This window comes from Podarcis melisellensis, assembly GCF_964234715.1.
Source record: "Podarcis melisellensis genome assembly, chromosome: 5".
NCBI classification, from domain to species: Eukaryota; Metazoa; Chordata; class Lepidosauria; order Squamata; family Lacertidae; genus Podarcis; species Podarcis melisellensis.
In genome coordinates this window covers 63,184,452-63,204,942 of record NC_138537.1, presented here as the reverse complement: position 1 = coordinate 63,204,942, position 20,491 = coordinate 63,184,452, and the positions used below count along the sequence as shown (strand labels likewise).

The window sequence follows — 20,491 nt, the reverse complement described above, 5'->3', positions numbered from 1 at the left end:
TCACACCAAGGTAATAGCTTGAATATTTTCATCTTTTAACCTTTGAGTTAACTCTCTCAGAAACTTTATTCTTTTTCTGTCTTTCAATGATAATAACCTACCTTTCTACAATTAATTAAAATGCAAGCTGTGTTAATGAGAAAAAACATAAACCACAACTAAAATTAACCAAACAGAAATAGCATCATAAAAACTATATCAGCAATAGCAGAATATCAGACCAGCTTTTTGACTGCCATCATCTCAATATAGGAAAAACCATGTGTACACAAATAGGGCAGCTGCCATGTGTGTTAACTAATATTTGCATTTGTGGCAAAATAAGCTTGCTCTGCATTTTACAACTATTAGTATGCACTTCCCCTGCCCATGTAGAAAGATTATATCAATGTTATTGCATATGACATTGCCTCCAAGTACTCAATTACTAAAACTAAATTTTGATGTCAATGTGTTCAGCCACTAAGAAATAAAGATTTTTTTTAAGCATGCATTTTTTAAATTATTTTTTTAAAGGCATAAAAGTAATCTATTTGAATCTGGTCACAAACATGGTTTATAACAAGATTTGAAAATGAAGTATTTTCCTATAATGAAAATGTGCCAGAACCAGAGTTAACATACAGATAAATGTATTTTCACAGAATCACACAACTGGAAGAGCTAATACCCATAAAATCTCCCATTTGTCTCAAGGCAAGTTCTCACCAAATCAGTCCCTCATATATTAATGCACATAAAGTAAGACAATAATAATTTAGTCTTGTTCTCGGTCTGAAGAAGACAGAAGAAGCCAATAAGAGCACAGGAAGGGCCTGATATATTACGTTTATCCCCAAGCAAGAAGCAGATCTGACCCAGGTTAAAAACTATAGACCGATCTCACTGTTAAATGTAGACTATAAAATATTTGCAGGGATTCTAGCAAGGAGATTGAGGAGACTGCTATCAGAAACCATTCATAGGGACCAAGCAGGATTCCTGCCAGGGCGGCAGATGAGAGACAACACAAGAAACATAATTAATATGTTAGAGTACTTATCTGTCAAGATTAATAAACAGGTTATAATGATGTTCGTGGATGCTGAGAAGGCATTCGACAATGTCATTTGGGACTTTATGTTGAAAAATCTAGAGCATACGGAGGTGGGGAAAGACTTTTTTAGTGGAGTAAAAGCTATATATACAGACCAGAAAGCTAAACTGATCATTAACAACATAGTGACAGAAGAGATAAAGATACAAAAAGGAACAAGACAGGGATGTCCGCTCTCCCCGCTCCTGTTTATAATGACTTTAGAAATCTTATTGAATTCTATAAGGCAGAACCAAAAAATAAAAGGAGTGTTAGTCGGAAAGAATGTACATAAGATCAGAGCATATGCGGATGATGTAGTTATAATGACAGAAGAACCAACAGCTGCGACAGGAGAGATACTAAAGGAATTAGATCAGTTTGGAGACGTAGCAGGGTTCAAATTAAATAAGACCAAAACAAAAATAATAGGCAAAAATTTAGACCAGAAATTAACAGAAACAATTCAACAGCAAACACAAATAGAGGTGGTGAAAAAAGTGAAATATCTTGGTATTTGGATAACACCTAAGAACATAGATCTATTCAAAAATAACTATGAACCGACGTGGAGGGAAATAAGAAAGGATCTGGAAATCTGGGGAGGGCTGAAACTGTCGTTCTGGGGAAGGATCAACACAATTAAGATGAATGTGCTCCCAAGGCTGATGTTCCTGTTCCAGACTATCCCTATAATTAAAGGAAACCGAATTTTTAAGGAGTGGCAACGAGTGCTTTCGAGATACATCTGGCAAGGAAGGAAACCCAGAATTCAGTTTAAACTATTAACAGATATAAAAGAAAGGGGAGGTTTCGCCTTGCCGGATGTGAAACTGTATTATGAGGCGGTTTGCCTATGCTGGGTTAAAGATTGGGTAAGGTTAGAGAATAGGGAACTACTGGATCTGGAGGGCCATGACAACAATTTTGGCTGGCACGCCTATTTATGGCGGGATAAATGGAAGATACATAGGGGATTTGGGAATCATATTTTCAGAGGACCATTAATCGAAATATGGGATAAATACAAGAATTTGTTGGAACCAAAAACACCGCACTGGCTTTCACCTCTAGAAGTTATGTGTGTGAAGGCTATTAATATGAGAAGTAATTGGGCAACTTACAGTCAGTTAATAATTAAGGAAGATGGGGAATGGAAAGTACGACCATATGATCAGGTTAAGGAACATGTTTACGACTGGCTACACCATCTCCAGGTGAATCAGATGTTCAGGAAGGATCTCAAAGAGAGAGGTTATGTAGAGAAGGAATCTAAGTTCCAGATGGAGATCATAAACAAAGAAGAGAAGATTGTATCGAAAATGTATAGGATACTGTTGGATTGGCATCTAGCAGATGAGGAAGTTAAGTGCGTGATGACTCGCTGGGCAGAGGATGTGGGACACAATATACTATTTGAAGATTGGGAAAAACTCTGGAAGGAAGGATTAAATTTCACGGCGTGTGTAACGATAAAAGAGAACATAATGAAGATGTTCTATAGATGGTACTTAACACCCATGAAACTATCGAAAATGTATAAGGTGGATAATAAGTGTTGGAAGTGCAGGGTTAGTGAAGGCTCCTTCTATCATATGTGGTGGGAGTGTGGAAAAGTGAAACAGTTTTGGGAAAAAATCTATATAGAACTGAAGAAGATTCTAAAATACACGTTCTTAAAGAGACCAGAAATTTTCTTACTAGGTATACTGGGTCGGGAGATAAAAAAAGAAGATCGTAGATTAGTGTATTATGCAGTCACAGCAGCAAGAGTTATGCTTGCCCAGATGTGGAAAAGGAAGGAAACACCAACGGTGGAGGAGTGGAGATCTAAGCTGTTAGATTATATGGAACTGGATAGACTTACAGGTAAAGTAAGATATATAAGAGACCAAAAGTTTACCAAGGATTGGGGAAAATATGTTGATTATCTGGAATTTATTAGTCAAGGGAAAATAACGCTAAAGGGATTCAGAGACACACTGTGAAAAAAAAAAAGCATGAGTTATTGTTTAAAGACAAAAGGAGATTAAATAATGTATAAGGATAAGGTACATCAAGAAATAAACACAAAGAGACACAATGACAATATATACTAAGAAATGTGTAATTTAAAGTATTACTGCGAATGATTTTCGGGAAAGCTAAAGGAAGCCTTGAAAAAGAAGACCAAACAATGTGGTTAATGTGAAAACTCAAGTCTGTGTATACTTCTCTCATATTTCTCAAATATACTTTTGTATGTATTTTTCTTTTCTATTGTAACACCATTCTTCTCGGTGTAACACTTTCAGTTGTGTTTGTCTATATATGTTCTATTCTTATGTCTTACTTTCATGAAACAAAGCAATAAAAAATAATCGTGAAAAAAAAAAAAAAGAGCACAGGAAGGGCCTGGATGAATCTGACCAAAGTCCTATTTAGTCCAGCATTCTGTTCTCACAGCCTGGTTCACACATAATTCTAAACAATGGTTTATTAAGCTACGGTTTATTAAACCATGGCTTAGCATTGTATGTAAAGGCTGCCTGCAGCTTAGCGATGGCATGCTTACTGCCAACAAACCATAATCTGAAGTTGTGGTTTGTTGCTGAGAATAGTAGAGATAGTTACTAACCAACAACATGCACCACACACTTAAGCAGAGCCGTCAGCTCTAGATGGTTTTGATAGCAATATATACTTTATCCACACACACAAAGAAAATAAATGTTTAAGTATTAAAGCTCTTGCCACATTTATTTTAAAAGAACTGATAGAGATGGATTGTAATTTCTTGCTTTAATTTAGAGGCAAACTAGATCATTAAACATAATGTGATTTTTCAGTCTTGAATTTCTCAAGCACAGATGTGACAGGCATTTTTTTGGGGGGGCATAATGCAAAGCTGTCCTCCTAACACCTGTCAGGAGGAGGATGCCTGGATAGTGGTGGGGAGGGGGAGGACTGCATGGGTACCCTGGCAGAAGTGCCGCATTGGTTCCACTGGTGCACCCCTCCAACTCCAATCTCACCAGAACCCCAACCCACGCCTGGCACTGTCCAGGTACATAGAAGCAACAGCATCATCATGAAGATGGCTCTACAGAAGCAGTCAACCAGCTGCTCTTGCTCAAGCACTAAGTTTAGAAAGGCATCTGAAAGTTATAAAAAGACACTTACCCCATGCCATATGGACTGCAGAAGGCAAGAACTTAACGCTTGGCTCACTGAAATCTGAAAGGCAATTAATTCTTCTGATATAATCCTAGAGTGCCTTAATTCATCGTGGGTTCTCTTCCGGCCAAGACAACTCCAAGCGACAGCTCCTATGTGCCCCGACGGTAAAGTTTTAACAATAGCTCTTGTTCCAGTATAGACCGATTTCTTAACCTCCTTATCATTTTTGCAAAATCTTCTGACTAATAAAGTGGAGCGCTCTTTCTTAGTACGAGAAGAATCTTCATCCATTTCTTCTCCGTGGCCTTCGTTGCAGTTTTGATAATGGCTCAAACTGGGCTTTGAAGGCAGTCTTCCAGTAATATTACCGCTAGAAAAATTGTGACCTGAGCATGCCATGTTGAGTTTTGGGGTTGTTCTTTCCAAATACAAATAGTTATCCACTGTAGTGCCATAGGAATCACACAACTGTTGTCCAGTTTTATTCCCACAGGTAGCTGGTAGTTCCACTGTTTTACAAGTGCAAGCTGCAGAAATATTGGTGCAATCATTATAACCCTGTACTGGCTGTAAGCATTCGTTCCAAATGAAGCTGTTGTGCAAGGTACACAAACTTTTTGAGATGTTCTTTCTCTCTTTAACATACTTGAAATCAGCACTCTCAGTTTCATTTTCATTTTTATTTACTGAGGACTGGCTTCTTAGTGGCTTCAACTCAACTTGAGATCCATCCATTTGTAACTGAATTTCAGCATACACAGTTCTTTCCAGTGAAGAAGGAATTCCAGTTTCTAAACATTTGTCTTTATTTGCAAAAGAGTCACATGCTTTATATAAGTGGTTATGTATAGTGTTGTTTTTGTAGCTTTTCTGTATAATGTCATAATTTATGTTAAGAAACTCCACAGAAGCAGGGATACATATGCCTCTCTCCCAGGGTTCTCTGCTATCAGTCATTTCTTTCTCATGTGGTAAATAAAAACACTGAACAGCTTTTCTTCACGTTTTTGGAAGAGAGAGTTGTGTGCATCCAATTTCTTTGTACTTTCATAACTGGCATCTAGGGTGCTTTATCTTTATCGCCATTTCCTTTCTGGTGGACTGAAAACTCTGCCAAAGACCAAATGCAGACACTGCTGTCTCTCTTCAGAGAGCATCTTGAAACACAGGCTTCAGACACTACCCTGCTTTCCCTCTATGAATTACATCATAGCACTGAAAGAAAAGCAAAACACTGCTATATCTTCACAGCAGACTTACAGCATACAACACAGCTGTATTATTAATGGCCTTCAGAATGCTGTTTATGGTGGATTGCCACATAATGCTTGAGTATTTGTTTGTAATAGCACAGTTTTCTTCTCTCACAAGCAAACACTTCCATCATAGGATATACCTATACCCCGCCTTGTTTCCTGCTACATGCCTTGGAAGAGTAAGTTGGGGAGATGTAATTAATTGTTCCTCAGGCCATGTAACTTCCAGTTAATCAGTAGCCTGCAAAACAAAAAAAAGAATCATATTTAATACACAGTGCCAGGTGTAACCTGCATATCCATAACGAAAGAGTATGAAGTGTATTAACAGATGCTTAATGGAAATGCAGAGCATCCTTAAGAATATATTCCATTGTGCTTTTGTTTATAGCTGAAGTTTTCCCTCCAAGCTCCCTTTGAGAGATTCAGAATATGTGGGATAAACAGACATGCAATCTACCACCCCAACCTTACCTCTTCAGACAGAATCTGATCAGGCACCATCCCATCCATTTATTTGCAGCTAAATTTGCAGGGAGGGATGCGGGTGGCGCTGTGGTCTAAACCACTGAGCCTCTTGGGCTTGCCGATCAGAAGGTTGGCGGTTCAAATCCCCATGACGGAGTGAGCTCCCATTGCTCGGCCCCAGCTTCTGCCAACCTAGCAGTTCGAAAGCACACCAAAAAGTGCAAGTAGATAAATAGGTACCGCTCCAGCGAGAAGGTAAACAGCATAAACAGTGTTTCTGTGCACTGCTCTGGTGTCAGTGTTCCATTGAGCCAGAAGCGGCTTAGTCATGCTGGCCACATGACCCAGAAAAACAGTCTGCAGACAAACGCCGGCTCCCTCAGCCTGAAAGTGAGATGAGCGCCACAACCCCAGAGTCATCTGCGACTGGACTTAACTGTCAGGGGTCCTTTACCTTTTTTAAAGTTTGCAGTCCCACAAGGTAGCCAAGACCTTCTACTTTCCACCAACCATATCTCCCTCCCCTCAAAGGCTTCCATTTTAGGAAACCCTTCTCTACAATATATTTTTCTTAGACAAGTATGGAGGAAACAAAATGGGAATTAAAACAGCATTATCCAAAACTCTGTCAGCAGATGGGACATTTGGATTAAAAAGCAACATCTTTCACCATCTAAACCAGAAATGGTTAGCCTTCAGGTGTTGTTCATATCAGGTCCAGACAGCATGGCCAACACTTAGGCATGGTGGGAGTGGCAGTCCAGCAACATCCTTCCCAATGGCTCTCCACTCCACAGGAAAGCTGCGAGGGCAGACCCAGAATCCCTGCTGCCCCTTTGGCTGAACTTGGGTTGAACAGGTGAGATTATCCCCTCCTTCAACTCAAAGTTCCCACCATTCAGGGTCCTGCTCTGTTTCATCCTTTTCCTTTTGCATCAAAGCCTGCCAATCCAAGCCCGATCCCAATCCTGACAGCACTGTAGGACTCATGGCAGATTAAACTTTTTCATTACTTTTATCAAACAATTCACAGAAGCCTAAGAATACAAAATAAGGTGAGAGTCCTTTAGCCATCCAGCCAGCTCCTCCAAGGCCTTCAGATACATTTATTGTAGCTGCCCCAGGAAGAGAATGCTTTGGCCGGCACTGTCCTCTCATGGAGCTATCAAAGATCCTTTTCTTACTTGCTGTCTGCTTGGATTTAACTCAGACCAGACACTGGCCACTTCTCAGCTGCCTCAAGCTCTCATAGTTGGACAGAGGTTGTTATTTTAAGGGCTGGAATGCAAAGCAAAGAGCAAACACTACCAGGTATGGACAGAAGACTGGATCAAATTGATCACTTGCCTAAAGATCAATATAAAACCAGGGTGGGGCATGAATGTTTGCTTTGTAAACAGCAGCCATAGAAGCTAAATCTAGTTTTGTCAACAGACTAGAAGAGTTTGTGTCAGATTGTAATGAGAAACAAGAGGAAAACCAGATGCTCTCTATTACTTTGTTTATTTACGGTAATCAAGCCAGCTTTCTATGTGCAAAGCAACAATGATATTCTACCGAATTAATGCATTGGTTTGATTCCCCCCACCCCCCGGATCATGGTAATCACTAGAGAGGTGAAACCATGAGCCAAGCCAAATCAAAATAAGTATTATATTGAACAGACATAAAGGTTAGGAGAATCTGGTCTGCATTTAGTACACATACAGATCTCTACCAACATAAATGGAATGTTTTGCTACACATATATCATAAAAGGTAAAAGGACCCCTGACAGTTAATTCAAGTTGCGAATGACTCTGGGGTTGCAGCACTCATCTCACTTTACTGGCCAAGGAAGCCGACGTTGGTCCGCAGACAGTTTTTCCGGGTCATGTGGCCAGCATGACAAAGCTGCTTCTAGCAAAACCGAAGCAGCGTCGGAGCGGTACCTATTTACCTTCCCGTCGGAGCGGTACCTATTTATCTACTTGTACTTTGACATGCTTTCAAACTGCTAGGTTGGCAGGTTTGCTAGCTGGGACCGAGCAACGGGAGCTCACCCCATTGTGGGGATTCAAACCACCAACCTTCCGATCGGCAAGCCCTAGGCTCAGTGGTTTAGACCACAGCGCCACCCGTGTCCCTCACATATATCACAGCCTGTGTTAATTAATCTCAAATAAATACCGTACTCTGGCTCTGCAGTCCTAATCACTATCAGTTAGAATCCTGATTTTATATTAGAATCCTGATTTTCTTTTTTTAAAGCATTATTAACATTTTAAACTACTTATATTATAACTGTCATAAGCACAAAAAGGAGGTTTGCACTAATGGAACTTGGAGCTACATAACAACCCTTTTGATAAAGGCATGGACATGCCTCTGTCTATCTCTTTCACATGGATATCAACATCTATTTTAGTGCAGTACCTGCTACTAACTTTCCCAAGGACTCAGTCCTCTACACTGCATTAACTACATGCAGAGGGATCACTACAGGGTATGTATAACAAAGCTCTCTTTCTTCCCCAACCAAGCCACTGTGAGGAATCAGCCACCTCTGCTCACGCAACAAATGCAAAGCATGGAGACTTGCCATCACACCTAAACATCAGGTGCACTGAATGTCTGCTCACAAAGGATGAAAGGGAGAACTGGCTCTGTTATGCCTTATGCTCCACCTGCAAGTACTGCACCCACCATGGCCTGAATTAAGCCCCATAATTTCACAATGAAAGATTCAGAAGATATAATCTGGATTTGTTTAGAGCTGAAAGCACAATATCCGTTAGTACATGGGAAATGAATGTGAGGCAATGTGCAGGCAAAGGTTACTTTCATTAACACCATCACTAATCCAGTAAATAACAAAAGGGCTAATTTTGATACATCAGAGAAATGTAACGTGTTCCATGCCATCAGCAAAGCAAAAAAGACTGAGAGGAAACAGATTCAGCACGGATAAATCACATTAGATCAGAGGTCAAACAGCAGAAACAATATAAAATGATACATCATGGCAAACTGTTAGTATTCATGGTCACAAAATGTTATTCTTTACAATGAAAATTATAACATACAGCCATAAGGTGAATTTAAAATATCTAGAGTAATATTCAACATGGCATTTCTAAAATTGAATTGAATTAAAGGTGCAAATAAATCAACATAAATCAAGGAAAGTGCTTTTGGTGTGGCATGTGCTGCACGTGCTGTTTGAAAGAAGGGGAAAACAGGAAACCTATTGGAGTAAGATTACGCCCATGCTGGGGTGTAGCAGCTGTGAATATGACGACACTTTTCTCAGGATGGGGGAAGTGGGGACAGCTACAGCTTGGAAAACTTGTTGCCCAACTTATTGTACTTTAAAAGAACCTCTCCATGCATCAATGTGTGAAACAACCAGGTCACATAACCTGACCAGCATGCTTACTGAAATTGGGCAGAACTAGATTACGGTTGTCAACACAATTGACACAAACACCCCATCAATGATGGAGTGGTGGTGAGTTGTTTTGTTTTGCTTACTTAGAGGTTTAGATTTCAAGTTTAGATTGTGAGTCCCATTTACCATATTGGAACTTACTTGTATGTAGACATACATAGGATTGCCCTGTAGGAGGCTGAACTAACTCACTGGCCTTAGGCAAGCCATTCTCTGTCAACCCGAAAAACAAAAACAACTTCCTTTCCATTGCCCAGTAATGGCATTAAGAACTGCAAATGAAACTTATGCAGTTTTGCCATGGCTGAATGTGTATTGGTTTGTGGCTTTTGCACTGGTGGCATCAATATTGTGGAACGCTCTCCCAGCTGAAATAAGAGGGGGCCCATCTACACTGGCATTCTGCTGGCCCTTGAACACCTACCTGTTTAGACAAGCATTCCCCTGATCTCCTGACCCGAACTTTAGGTCTTATTATACCTAAGCACTACATTCTAGGTCTCTTTGCTGAAGGATGTTAATATCCTCAACATTTTCCATTGATTTCAGAGCGTGTAGATAATATAATAGAGAGCAACAGCAGGGAAACTCTGACCCCCAAAATAGAACTGGAGCTGGAGGGTGGGGGGCTATCAGCTGGCTCGTGGTAAGGAATGATAGACTATAAAGTCCAGAGACTAGCATCTTGGTAGAGAGAATCTAAGTATTAAATGTCAGGGGTCTATTGATAGAGTTGAAGAGTTATTTGCATGGCTGCATATTGAACAGTGAAGCACTCAGACGTAAGCAGAGCACTGAATAAGTACCCAAACTCACTGGGTTAAGTCCAGATGATGTTAGTTTAATTTATATCCATTAGAAATCAGTGGGAGTTAATGTCAACTTTAGTCAGGATCCAACCCATGAAGTGTAAAGAATCTGAATGATTTGGATTGTGCTGTCCTTGCTCGTGAAAAAAACATCACTTTGGCTTTTCCACAGCTTGGTCATAATAATGAATGCTGATTAATGAGCAGTTCGGGCAGCAGATCAGCTCCACCACCTTTTAAAATAGTCAGCTTGCAGTCACCTGCAGAACAGGAGGAGAAAGATGTGAAACTGGCTTCCCCAGTTTCTTGGGCTGAAGCGTCATGAAATCTCCAATGGAGGTAATTCAAACTAAACGGGGGGGGGGGGGTTAGCTCTCAAAGTCCACCTTTGTGTCTAGCCTGCAAAAAAACTCTTTGTTTGGGGTCTGGTGTTGCTGTCTATCTATTACAGTCTACTTGTTCTTGTTTCCTTATCCTAGCAGCACCTGGTCTATTGAAGGTAAAATAGAAATAATATTACACGAATAATTCCAGTCTCTGTTACTCTGTTACAAATTAAATTGACCGCATTGTAGAGCACTGAAGTACTCAATCTCAAGCAAGTAGGGAGTATTATCCCCACCAGAAAAGAGCAAATGGGTATCCAGCTACCAACAAAGAGATCTTCTTAATTTTTATTCTCTGTTTTCATATTCCCACAAAGTGTCTATCTACACGCAGAGCTCATCCTACTGCATATTCAAAACTGAATACGGTAAATATCTGTTACGGAATATTTATTCAACAGCATTCTTCTTCATTTATAAAGTAAGTAAAGCTGAATTTTTGAGTCACACACATAAAAGACAACTTCATTCCTTTCAATATGGTCAAAATCTGCTGGGTTTTTTTTCATGTATTTTAGTATTAATGGGAACCCTATTTAGAATGCCACAAATAATATTTGGTCAGCAAATAAGTACTGTGCTTACTTTAGCTTTGCCAATTACCTCAGTCTCTGGGAAGAAACCCACCTCAATAACTGACTGTTCAGAGTGTGAAATCATTTGAAAGCTCTGTTACATTAAAGCAGGAAAACAGTCAAAACAGATTTATTTTTTTTACAAAAATCATTCTTACTGCCTGATATTTTCTGGTTACTCATCAATATGGGTAATTAGACAGTTTTCCTTAATTTTTAAAAAAACATGTCCTTGTTTTCAAGCATATTATTTTATACTTGTCCCTAAATATCAGCTAATAACAGAGTTTAAAAGTTAGTGACCTACATTTTAATCCAATATAATGAATTCAGAGAAATAATTTGTAACTCCCAGTTCAAAAGTGAAACATACCTAGTCAATGAAACAAAAACAGCTGAAAGTCTGTAAATTTTGGTTAAAAAACCCGATTTGCAATGGGGGTTGAATAATTTTGATTGCAACTGTAGGAACAAGCTATGAATAAATGATACATGTTATTTAGTTTCTTCACTGACATTTCATAGTGGTTCATGTTTGTTTTAATACTGTGTTACTATGTCAGGAGTTTTGAGGACAATGCACGAAAATGTCACCAAATTTTCTTCACCCAAGATTCTAGCTAAAGCCCCCCCTTTGGAATTCTGTCCTCAGAATTCTGTTTTCCCACTAAGCAATTCTCATAGGAATTCTGCTTCACAACCACTTTACTACCTAGTAGGTTGAGTACCTTGAGAGGGAAAAAGCAGCTGGTAAACAACCAACCATTCAGCGGTTCCTAGACTGCGGCTTGCAAGACAAAGAAGCCCACAGTCTGGTGACATTTTTGGACTATGCCCCATCTACATGATTACAAAACACCATGTTTAGAACAGTTTTGTAACTGTACTTTTCACAAAGAAAAGACCACTCACTGTGAGCTGCGCTCTGGACATTTTGGATTTTTCCAGCCTTCAAGTTGCCATAGAACTCTTGTTTTTGTTCTAAACAAACCAACACAGCTATCCCCTCCCATATTTTCCAGAATGCATACTAGAAGGGACTGGGGAAATTAATCAAAGGACAAAGAGTGCTAGAGAGAGCTGGGGGTTTCTGAAGCGCAGAGGGAAGGTGTCTAGGCAACTGGGGATGAGAATTGATTTCTCTCTATAAATCTTGTAGGGCGGGGACAGGGGGGTTAATAATACAAGCCAGGCGCAAAGGAGGAGTCAGTGCTACAGTGAAAATATTTATTCAGGAAAAAAATATGTCACAGCTTTCTAATTAGGACTGTAACTTGGCACTGATGTTAATCACTATTGATCAGTAGACATCACTACAGATTTTTTAAGAATAATTCTCACAGCAAAATTCAGTCGGCCTCTCAAGTGGCAGTCAAACAGAATCTTCATGGCAATAAGTCAGTGCCAATGTCTATTTTATCTGAGAAACAATTGTATCATAATTCCTTGTGAGTAAAGAACTAAGAGTTTCATCAGCTTTTGAAATGGCAGTCCCAGTAATATATTGATTAGCTGCTGAGAGTGGGCAATAAAGTGACCAGCTGAACAAATCAATAACAAATTAGCTAATATTGTAAAAATAATATTTGCTGAGAGGCAATGCCATAAAAGTTGAAACTTGGCTTAAAGAGAGGATGAAGAAGAAAATGGAATAGCAAGGTCTCAACCATATCCAAAAGTAATTAATATACAATATGGGCAGAGTCCTATTTCTAACTAGTTGAGAATTATAGCAATAGATAATTTCTAAAACAAGGAATTTACCGTAGTTACAGAAGGGCTGGTTTGTTTTGCATACAGTGGTACCTCGGGTTACAAACTTAATTCGTTCCGGAGTTCCGTTCTTAACCTGAAACGGTTCTTAACCTGAGGTGTGCTTTCGCTAATGGGGCCTCCTGCTGCCGCTGCATGATTTCCGTTCTCATCCTGGGGCAAAGTTCTCAACCCAAGGTACTACTTCCGGGTTAGCGGAGTTTGTAATCCAAAGTGTTTGTAACCCAAGGTACCACTATATTTACTAACATCAGCCTGGGTCTCTACTTCCCAAATTGGGTGGAAATTAGAAGGCAGGAGGGAGGGAAGGATTACCCTTCCCACTAATTCTACTCTACAATAGATGTATCAAGTTAATTTCCCCTTCAGGCAAATGTCAAGGCTGACTGGGGGGAATGGGGTGGGGAAGTGTTGCAAAGGAGAATCAGCTGGCAGGGAAGATTTAAAATGCCGCTTCCCATGTGCTATTTGTCATCTGTGAATGCCCCTTGCATTATAAGGCAAACATGGGTCTCTCTGAGCAACATTCCACAGGTATTCCAAACATTTGCATAAACCTGTCTTCAGCCAATATATAATCTCTGTAGTATCAACTGAACAGGGTTTGCAGCATAGGAGTAATGCTATACTCCACCCGAAGTAGTTGTTAAACAAACAAACTTAGATGTGGTGCAAATAGGACTAGCAATGCAATCCTCTAGATGTCTACTTTAAAGTAAGTACCACTGAGTTCAAAAGTACTTACTCCTTGCTAGGTGTTTATAATATTGCAGCCTAACTGGCTCAATTTCATTTTAGACAAAAGAAAAGCCATGCTTTATATCACTGAAATGTAAATGAAGCACCATGTAAAAAAAACGAGCCCATACTATGCACATCTACATTTCAGGCCATCAGTCAAGTGTGTTATCTCATGCACATTAGATGTTTTTGTTATAAGATATATATGCAAACCTAAATTTGGCAAAGCTACCGGTATATATTTGCAGCCTAGTATGTCAGTTGTTATGTTATCTGTCTCTTCTAAATATTTATGTTCACATTATTTCCATTTTTCTTTTAGATTAAAACTTTTGATAGGAAAATGCATCAATACAGAAACAATTACTGTTTTGTGAATGAAAGTTTCCCCTGACCTATTGAATTTCAAGTCCAAGTCCATGTATTTTATGAGATTTTATGAAATGTCAGCATTCCACAAGGATGACAACCCACTTGCCAATAGAAGAACAATAAGTGATTACTCAAATTTCCTAGACTGATCTTCTACAGCTACTAGGGAATCATCTGGGTGGAAGTATACCTGGGAAACATGAGGACTAGTAATAAAACAACCACTACCAAGATAAGGGCATACAAATGCTTGTTATAACAAGCATTCATTATATGAATTTACAGTGCTCTTTCAAAGGACTTTGGCTTTCCAAACAAGAGAACAGATTTTACTCTCCTGAAAGTGCATTTCTACATCTATTGTCAAGGCTAAGTTCTCACGCCATAAAGGCTCAGTTTTACTGTTTCTTCATTTAACTACTACAATGAAAACATTAGAGTAATCAGGGGATGGGACAGAGCTCATTTTGCAGACTGAGTTGCTGGCATCTCCAAATATAACTTCTCATCAGGAGATGGGGGGGGGGGAAACCTGTGGCTCTTGAGCTGTTGTTTGACAACACCAGCTGATGTCTGGCGATTAAATCCTGATACCTAAACTGTGAAATCCTGTTCCCAGTTCTCCAAGAATTCTCCAGGATTATAGATAAGAGGCTCTGAGATTACATCTGCAAGTTCCTTAGTAACCTTGTAGTTCCTCAGACCTTGGCAATCTCATTTAAAGTTGATAGGTGTTCCCTTATCACCTCTTTTTCTATCTTGGGCTGTAGCTCCCTCTCTACATCATTTATTCTATTATCACCAGTTTGGGCACTGTATTCCTTTTGAGTGAAGACAGAAGCAAAACAGGTGTTGAGCTGTTCCTCCTTCTCTCTGTCACCCAAAGCCATTATTCTGTCTTCTACACACAGAAGTCTGGCTACTTTTTTTGTTCTTCCTCTTGCTTCAAGCATAGTAAAATACCACCACCACCCATTTTATTATTTCTAACCTCTCTTGCAAGCCTGACCTTGTTCTGAGCTTTAGCCCACCTGACCCTCTCTGCAAATATTGGATGATCGTTTACGGTATATTCTTCCTTCATGATTTGTCCCTTTTTCATTTTTTATATCTGCCGCTTATAAATCTCAGCTCAAGGCACAAAAACTTCTTCAGATGCCTCCCACTTTTCTTTCTTACTGGAATTGTTTGCACATTTCAGTTGTGCCTTCTCACCTTTAAGAAACTCCCATCTATTGTGGACTCCCTTCTCTGAGTATTTCTGACCGTGGGATCTCACCCAGAAGTTCCTTAAGCTTTTTGAAAACAGCTTTTTTAAAGTCCAGAGTACACATCTGACTCATACAATCAGCTTTTTTACATTCAGCCTTTTGCTCTACTGAACAAGATTCTCCACACCGTAAAATGATATCCAAGCAGAAAATTATTTAAATGCCGTCTGTTGATGCCCTGTCCTGGTATGAAGGGGAAGTTCGCCAACTAAGTCACTGAAGTGTTGTTCTGTAGCAGAACTCTGAAGATTACTATACATAATTCACTTCAACAGCATTTTTGCTGTCCACAGTAGCACAGATGAAGGCAAACATCGTGGGAGGAAACATCACACACCAGAGCACTGCTCCTGTCTGAAACAAACAGCAAAGTCCTCCAGCATTAAGCAAGGTCACAGGCAACTGGAGAATCATCTGTTAAAAAACGATGCTATTATTAGATGCAAGTTATGCAGCAGTTGTGCACAGGAGTAGAATTAAAACATTCTTCCAAGATAAATGCTTGAAATACTATTCAAATATACACCTCCATGTCACCACAGGAACAATTCATATTTTACTATCAAAATAAATAAATGAACAAAAACTTGGGCCATTAACTACATAATGATTGGCAACTCTGTTAAGGTAAAGTGCACACCTTTGGATCCTAAGAAAAGTCAGTTTAAGGCATGGCAGAGGGGAGGGAAGAGGACTTCCTTTTGCAAACCTCCTTAAATTAATTTATCTTGGAATCCAAGTCGTTAACTACTTCAATTCTGTGGAAGTCAGTTAGATGCATAATCCAACACACATGAGTTACATCTGGGAATATATGATCTCCCCAGCGCAGGCACCGCAACGTGGACCTGCTTGGCTCCAGTGGTGAGGGCTGGGCTGGCACGGTGGGCTTCAGTCACGCTCTGAGCTCCACCCCTGCCCGTGCACACGTGCCCGCCTGGTGATGGCAAACAACACTACGACGCTGCTTCCCTGAATCAGGGTAAAAGGTACTAGTCCACCTCTTTGCTATCAAAACTTCTAATTGCACTGGGGGGGGGTTGTAAAAAAAGAGAGAGAGACTTGTTCGATATGTAACCTGCAGCCTAAAGTGGTACAGTACACTCTAGTGCAGGGGTAGGCAACCTAAGGCCCGTCGGCCGGATGCAGCCCAATCGCCTTCTCAATCCGACCCACAGACGGTCTGGGAATCAGCATGTTTTTACATGAGCAGAATGTGTCCTTTTATTTAAAATGCATCTCTGGGTTATTTGTGGGGCCTGACTGGTTTTTTACATGAGTAAAATGTGTGCTTTTATTTAAAATGCATCTCTGGGTATTTGTGGGGCATAGGAATTCGCTCACTCCCCCCCCCCAAATATAGTCTGGACCACCACATGGTCTGAGGGACGGTGGACTGGCTCACAGCTGAAAAAGGTTGCTGACCCCTGCTCTAGTGCAACACATTGTACTTATTTTTAATGGTAATGAAATAAAAAAACAAATTAGGCTCAGAACAGACGGTTAACACAGTCAGGGGTGGAGGAAGGGAGTGCAGTGGGTGTGGTCCGCCCTGGGTGTCACCCCTGAAAGGGGTGACAAAATATTGAGTGGCACTCACCACGGGGCCTGCAGTGAACCCGAGCCACACATCTCTCTTGGGTGGCTCTGTGCTGCCCAAACAATCCGCTGCCTCCCTGCCCAGCTGTAGGGCAGCTGAGTGGGAGGAGGCAGGCAGACTCCAGAGGCCCTGTGGTGTGCCTCGCCCCTATGGCAGCTCGCTCCTCCCTCGCCCCACTCCTATGGGCGGTTTGCCCCACCACTATGGGTGCTCCGCCCCAGGCGCCCAAGCAGCTTCCTCTGCCACTGAAAACAGTCTATGTTGGGCAGAAGTAGTATTGTGAATTCCCAACCTAGGAAATATTTGCACAAGCTTTTTGCAGCAAACACCACATGACACCGACTCTTGTGCTTGTACTCAGTCAGTCACACCCTTAACATACATAAATACAAGCACAGAACTAAACTTGAACTGAAAGTAGAATTTCTCTCTGCGACGATAAAAAGTGTTCTAGCCCCAACACTTTTAATGCAGCAATGTGAAAACCATTGAAACCATTGCAGATTTTTTAAAATGTGAAAAAACATACATATTACTGCCTATTCTGTGCCTAGAAAATATTTCCGTTTTCATGGGCTAACTGTTTATTTAAAACATTAGGCTCATTAGTGAAACAAAGGGCACAATCCAGATAAAGTTATTAAAGGGATTTAAATAAGCTCACATTTCTCTGAATTGCAGCCCAATAGAGTAAGTAAACAATCATACTACTATAGAGTTAGAAGGTACCACAAGGGTCATCCAGTCCAACTGCCAGCAATGCAGAAATCTTTTGCCCAATGTGGGGTTCGTATTTATGATGGACCATCACCTGGAGGGGAGATTATGTTAGCCTTTGAGACGTATGTCCAGTGGAACAGGAATGCTAAAGATGAGTATATGGGGGTTTTGTTGTTGTTTTAATAGCATATCTTTACTGAATGTGTGAAGTACTAATTCCTCCTTGTGTATAGTAATGTGGAAAGGCGGTATACAAACCGAAAGTGAAATGAAATGATGTTCCACCAAAATCTTGTCTGGTGAAATTAAATAGCAGTTTTTCTGAAGCGTTATTACATAGCAGTTTACCAACAAGGAAGGGCGGCGGGGGGGGGGGGGAGAGATTTGTCCAGAAAACCACAGGACAAAGTGGTGGTGAAACAGCACTAGTCCTGTAAAACAGCCCCTTATGTTGTGGTAGCCACAAGTTTGAGAAAATACCCAAACTATAGCCACTATTTTTCCATACTTTAGAATTTTTTTAAAAAGCAGATTAGCTACATTTTTAATACACTCCAACTACCCTTTCAGACTTAAGTGTGGAGTTTTCCACCCTTGCAACATATGGGTGAAGTGAGGTTACTAATCTACTTTAATTACTGTGAACGTGGAACAGATTTACCATCACAATATTCATGGGTATATGACCTTGTGTTGGGGTTCAACAACCTCCTATGATGAAGAGCAATGGCACCGGGACTCTCCAGCAGATCTCCAAAACTCCTAATGGCCTCAGTGAGCCAGCAAAACTGAATATCCCTTTCCCAGTGCCAAAGGCCCCCACAACAGCTACCTAGGTTCCTAGCCAATTCTCATACACTCTCGTATCTCCCCCAGGGCCACAAAAGCAGAGGTGATGGCAAGTCAGGCAGGAACTTCAGAGATACCAGTGTGAGGCTACCCACAAGGATCGGATCAGGGCCTGACTGAGAGCCAGGAAGCATGGAGTCTTCAGCTCCTATAGCCCTTACAGTCTGTGCTGCTTCATTGCTGAAGCAAAAGTTGCATCGCCGCCGCCCCCCCCAAATAAATCCCAGTTCCAATGTGAAAATTGACACTTTGTTTGTAATGTCAATTCACTTTCACCTTGTTTACTTTGTTTTTGTTCTTATGTTTCTTGTCTTTTGTTCTTGAGTTTATCTTGTATTTCTGTGCTGTAAACCACCCTGAGATCGACAAATGAAGGGTGGAATACAGATAAATACTACTAATAAAAAACAATTAACTACCATCATACCATCTTCTCTACAAGGCATTTAAGGTGGCATGTTCAAAATCATTGTATTGTGGGCTGATAATAGATTTATGAGATAGACTAAACTGAAATATAGTCTCAGTGCCTATACAGTGGTACCTCTAGATATGAACGGGATCTGTTCCGGCGCCCCGTTCGCATCTAGAGGTAAACGTAACTAGCGACGGCACATCTGCGCACGCACGTGTCGCTTTTCGCCACTTCTGCGCATGCGCGTGACATCATTTTGAGAGTGTGCGCATGTGCAAGCAGCGAAACCTGGAAGTAACACACTCCGTTACTTCCGAGTTGCCGAGGAGCACAACTCGAACGCGCTCAACTCGAAGCATATTTAACCCGAGGTATGACTGTACTGTGAGGAGAAAAGAAGGGTTGTGGGAACGTAGGTGGTTGTGTGTTTCATTTTTAGCTTTGAGTGATTAGGTGCAAGTATTGTAAAACTGAAAACTGTCTTGGGTACCTTGGCAAAAAGGCTGTACGGTATATAAAGCCTAATGATGATGAAGATGAAGATGATGCATTTCACATCCAAGTGGAGATCTGAACCCAAGGTTTCTCCAGTCCAAATCCAATACAGAGAAGTTCCTTCCTTTTCCTGAAAAAGCCTGAAAGCTTTTTTGAAACTTTTGACTCATTCTTTGTGATCAGTAGGACAAAAAAAAGCATCATGTTCCCATACAGAAATGAAGAAAAAGCTTAGTCAGGCCACAAATTTAGAGGCGGTGTGAGGAAGAGATGGCGGCCAACCCCGCAACAACTAGCTCTCAAAAAGGCCTGGGAACTTCGTAGAGCTGAGGGTGGTTTTCAGCATGGGAAGAAAAGGAACATTTTTGGGGAAACTAGAAGCAAGCAACGGCCTAGTTTAAAACCAGTATAAACTACTTCTTCCTCTGTGTGTGTGTGTGTGCATATGTGATGACAAATTCAAGTAGAGGTCTTAGCTTCGCAGCAAAAAACAAACAAACGTAGATTATTGGGAACCTTAAAGACTGGAAGCAAAGATCACAACAAAGCTGTTAGTGCTCCAAATCCTATTCTAAAGTGAAGGCTATTCAGGGTCACAATGGATTTTACTTCTCTTTTTCTCATATGTATGTGGGTGCAGAATATGACATTTTGACACAACTGCTTGCTACCTGAGGCCCTAGGGCATTCATTTCTGCTTGCTTCTAAGTAAACACAGGATCATAGAATCATAAGAGTTGGAAGGGATCCTGAGGAGCATCTAGTCCAACCCCCTGCAAGGCAGGAATCTCAACTAGATCATATATCACAAACAGCCATCCAACCTCTGCTTAGATTAAATCTGCAACCTTGATGTTATCAGCACCATGCTGAGTCTAACCAAGTGAGCTATTCAGACTGACAGTGTAAAGAGGCACTAAGCATGCTTAGTTTTATACCTGGGGGGTGGGGGTGGCCATTTTGTGTGCACTTTTTGCCTTGTTAGTACCAAAACGATCTCAAACACAACACCAGTTTGGGTAACTGAGACATAAGTCTGGAGGGAAATCTGGAGTGTATTCACATCAGTGTATTCAAGCAGATTTATGCAAGAGATG

At 40.6% G+C, this 20,491-nt stretch overlaps 1 protein-coding gene across 5 annotated transcripts in view; it reads right to left on the bottom strand.

Moving 5' to 3' along the window:
- PLCE1 (phospholipase C epsilon 1) overlaps positions 1–20,491 on the bottom strand; it is a 141,355-nt gene that overhangs the window by 107,265 nt on the left and 13,599 nt on the right. For 4 of the 5 annotated variants that reach the window (XM_081913241.1, XM_081913239.1, XM_081913238.1 and 1 more), the window contains one exon: positions 4,238–5,731. In XM_081913241.1, coding sequence (XP_081769367.1) covers positions 4,238–5,191 — 954 coding nt within the window. In that variant the 5' untranslated portion in view covers positions 5,192–5,731. Of the gene's footprint in view, positions 1–4,237; positions 5,732–19,389; positions 19,409–20,491 lie in introns of those variants that run through there. The other variant, XM_081913240.1, reaches the window with a different exon arrangement.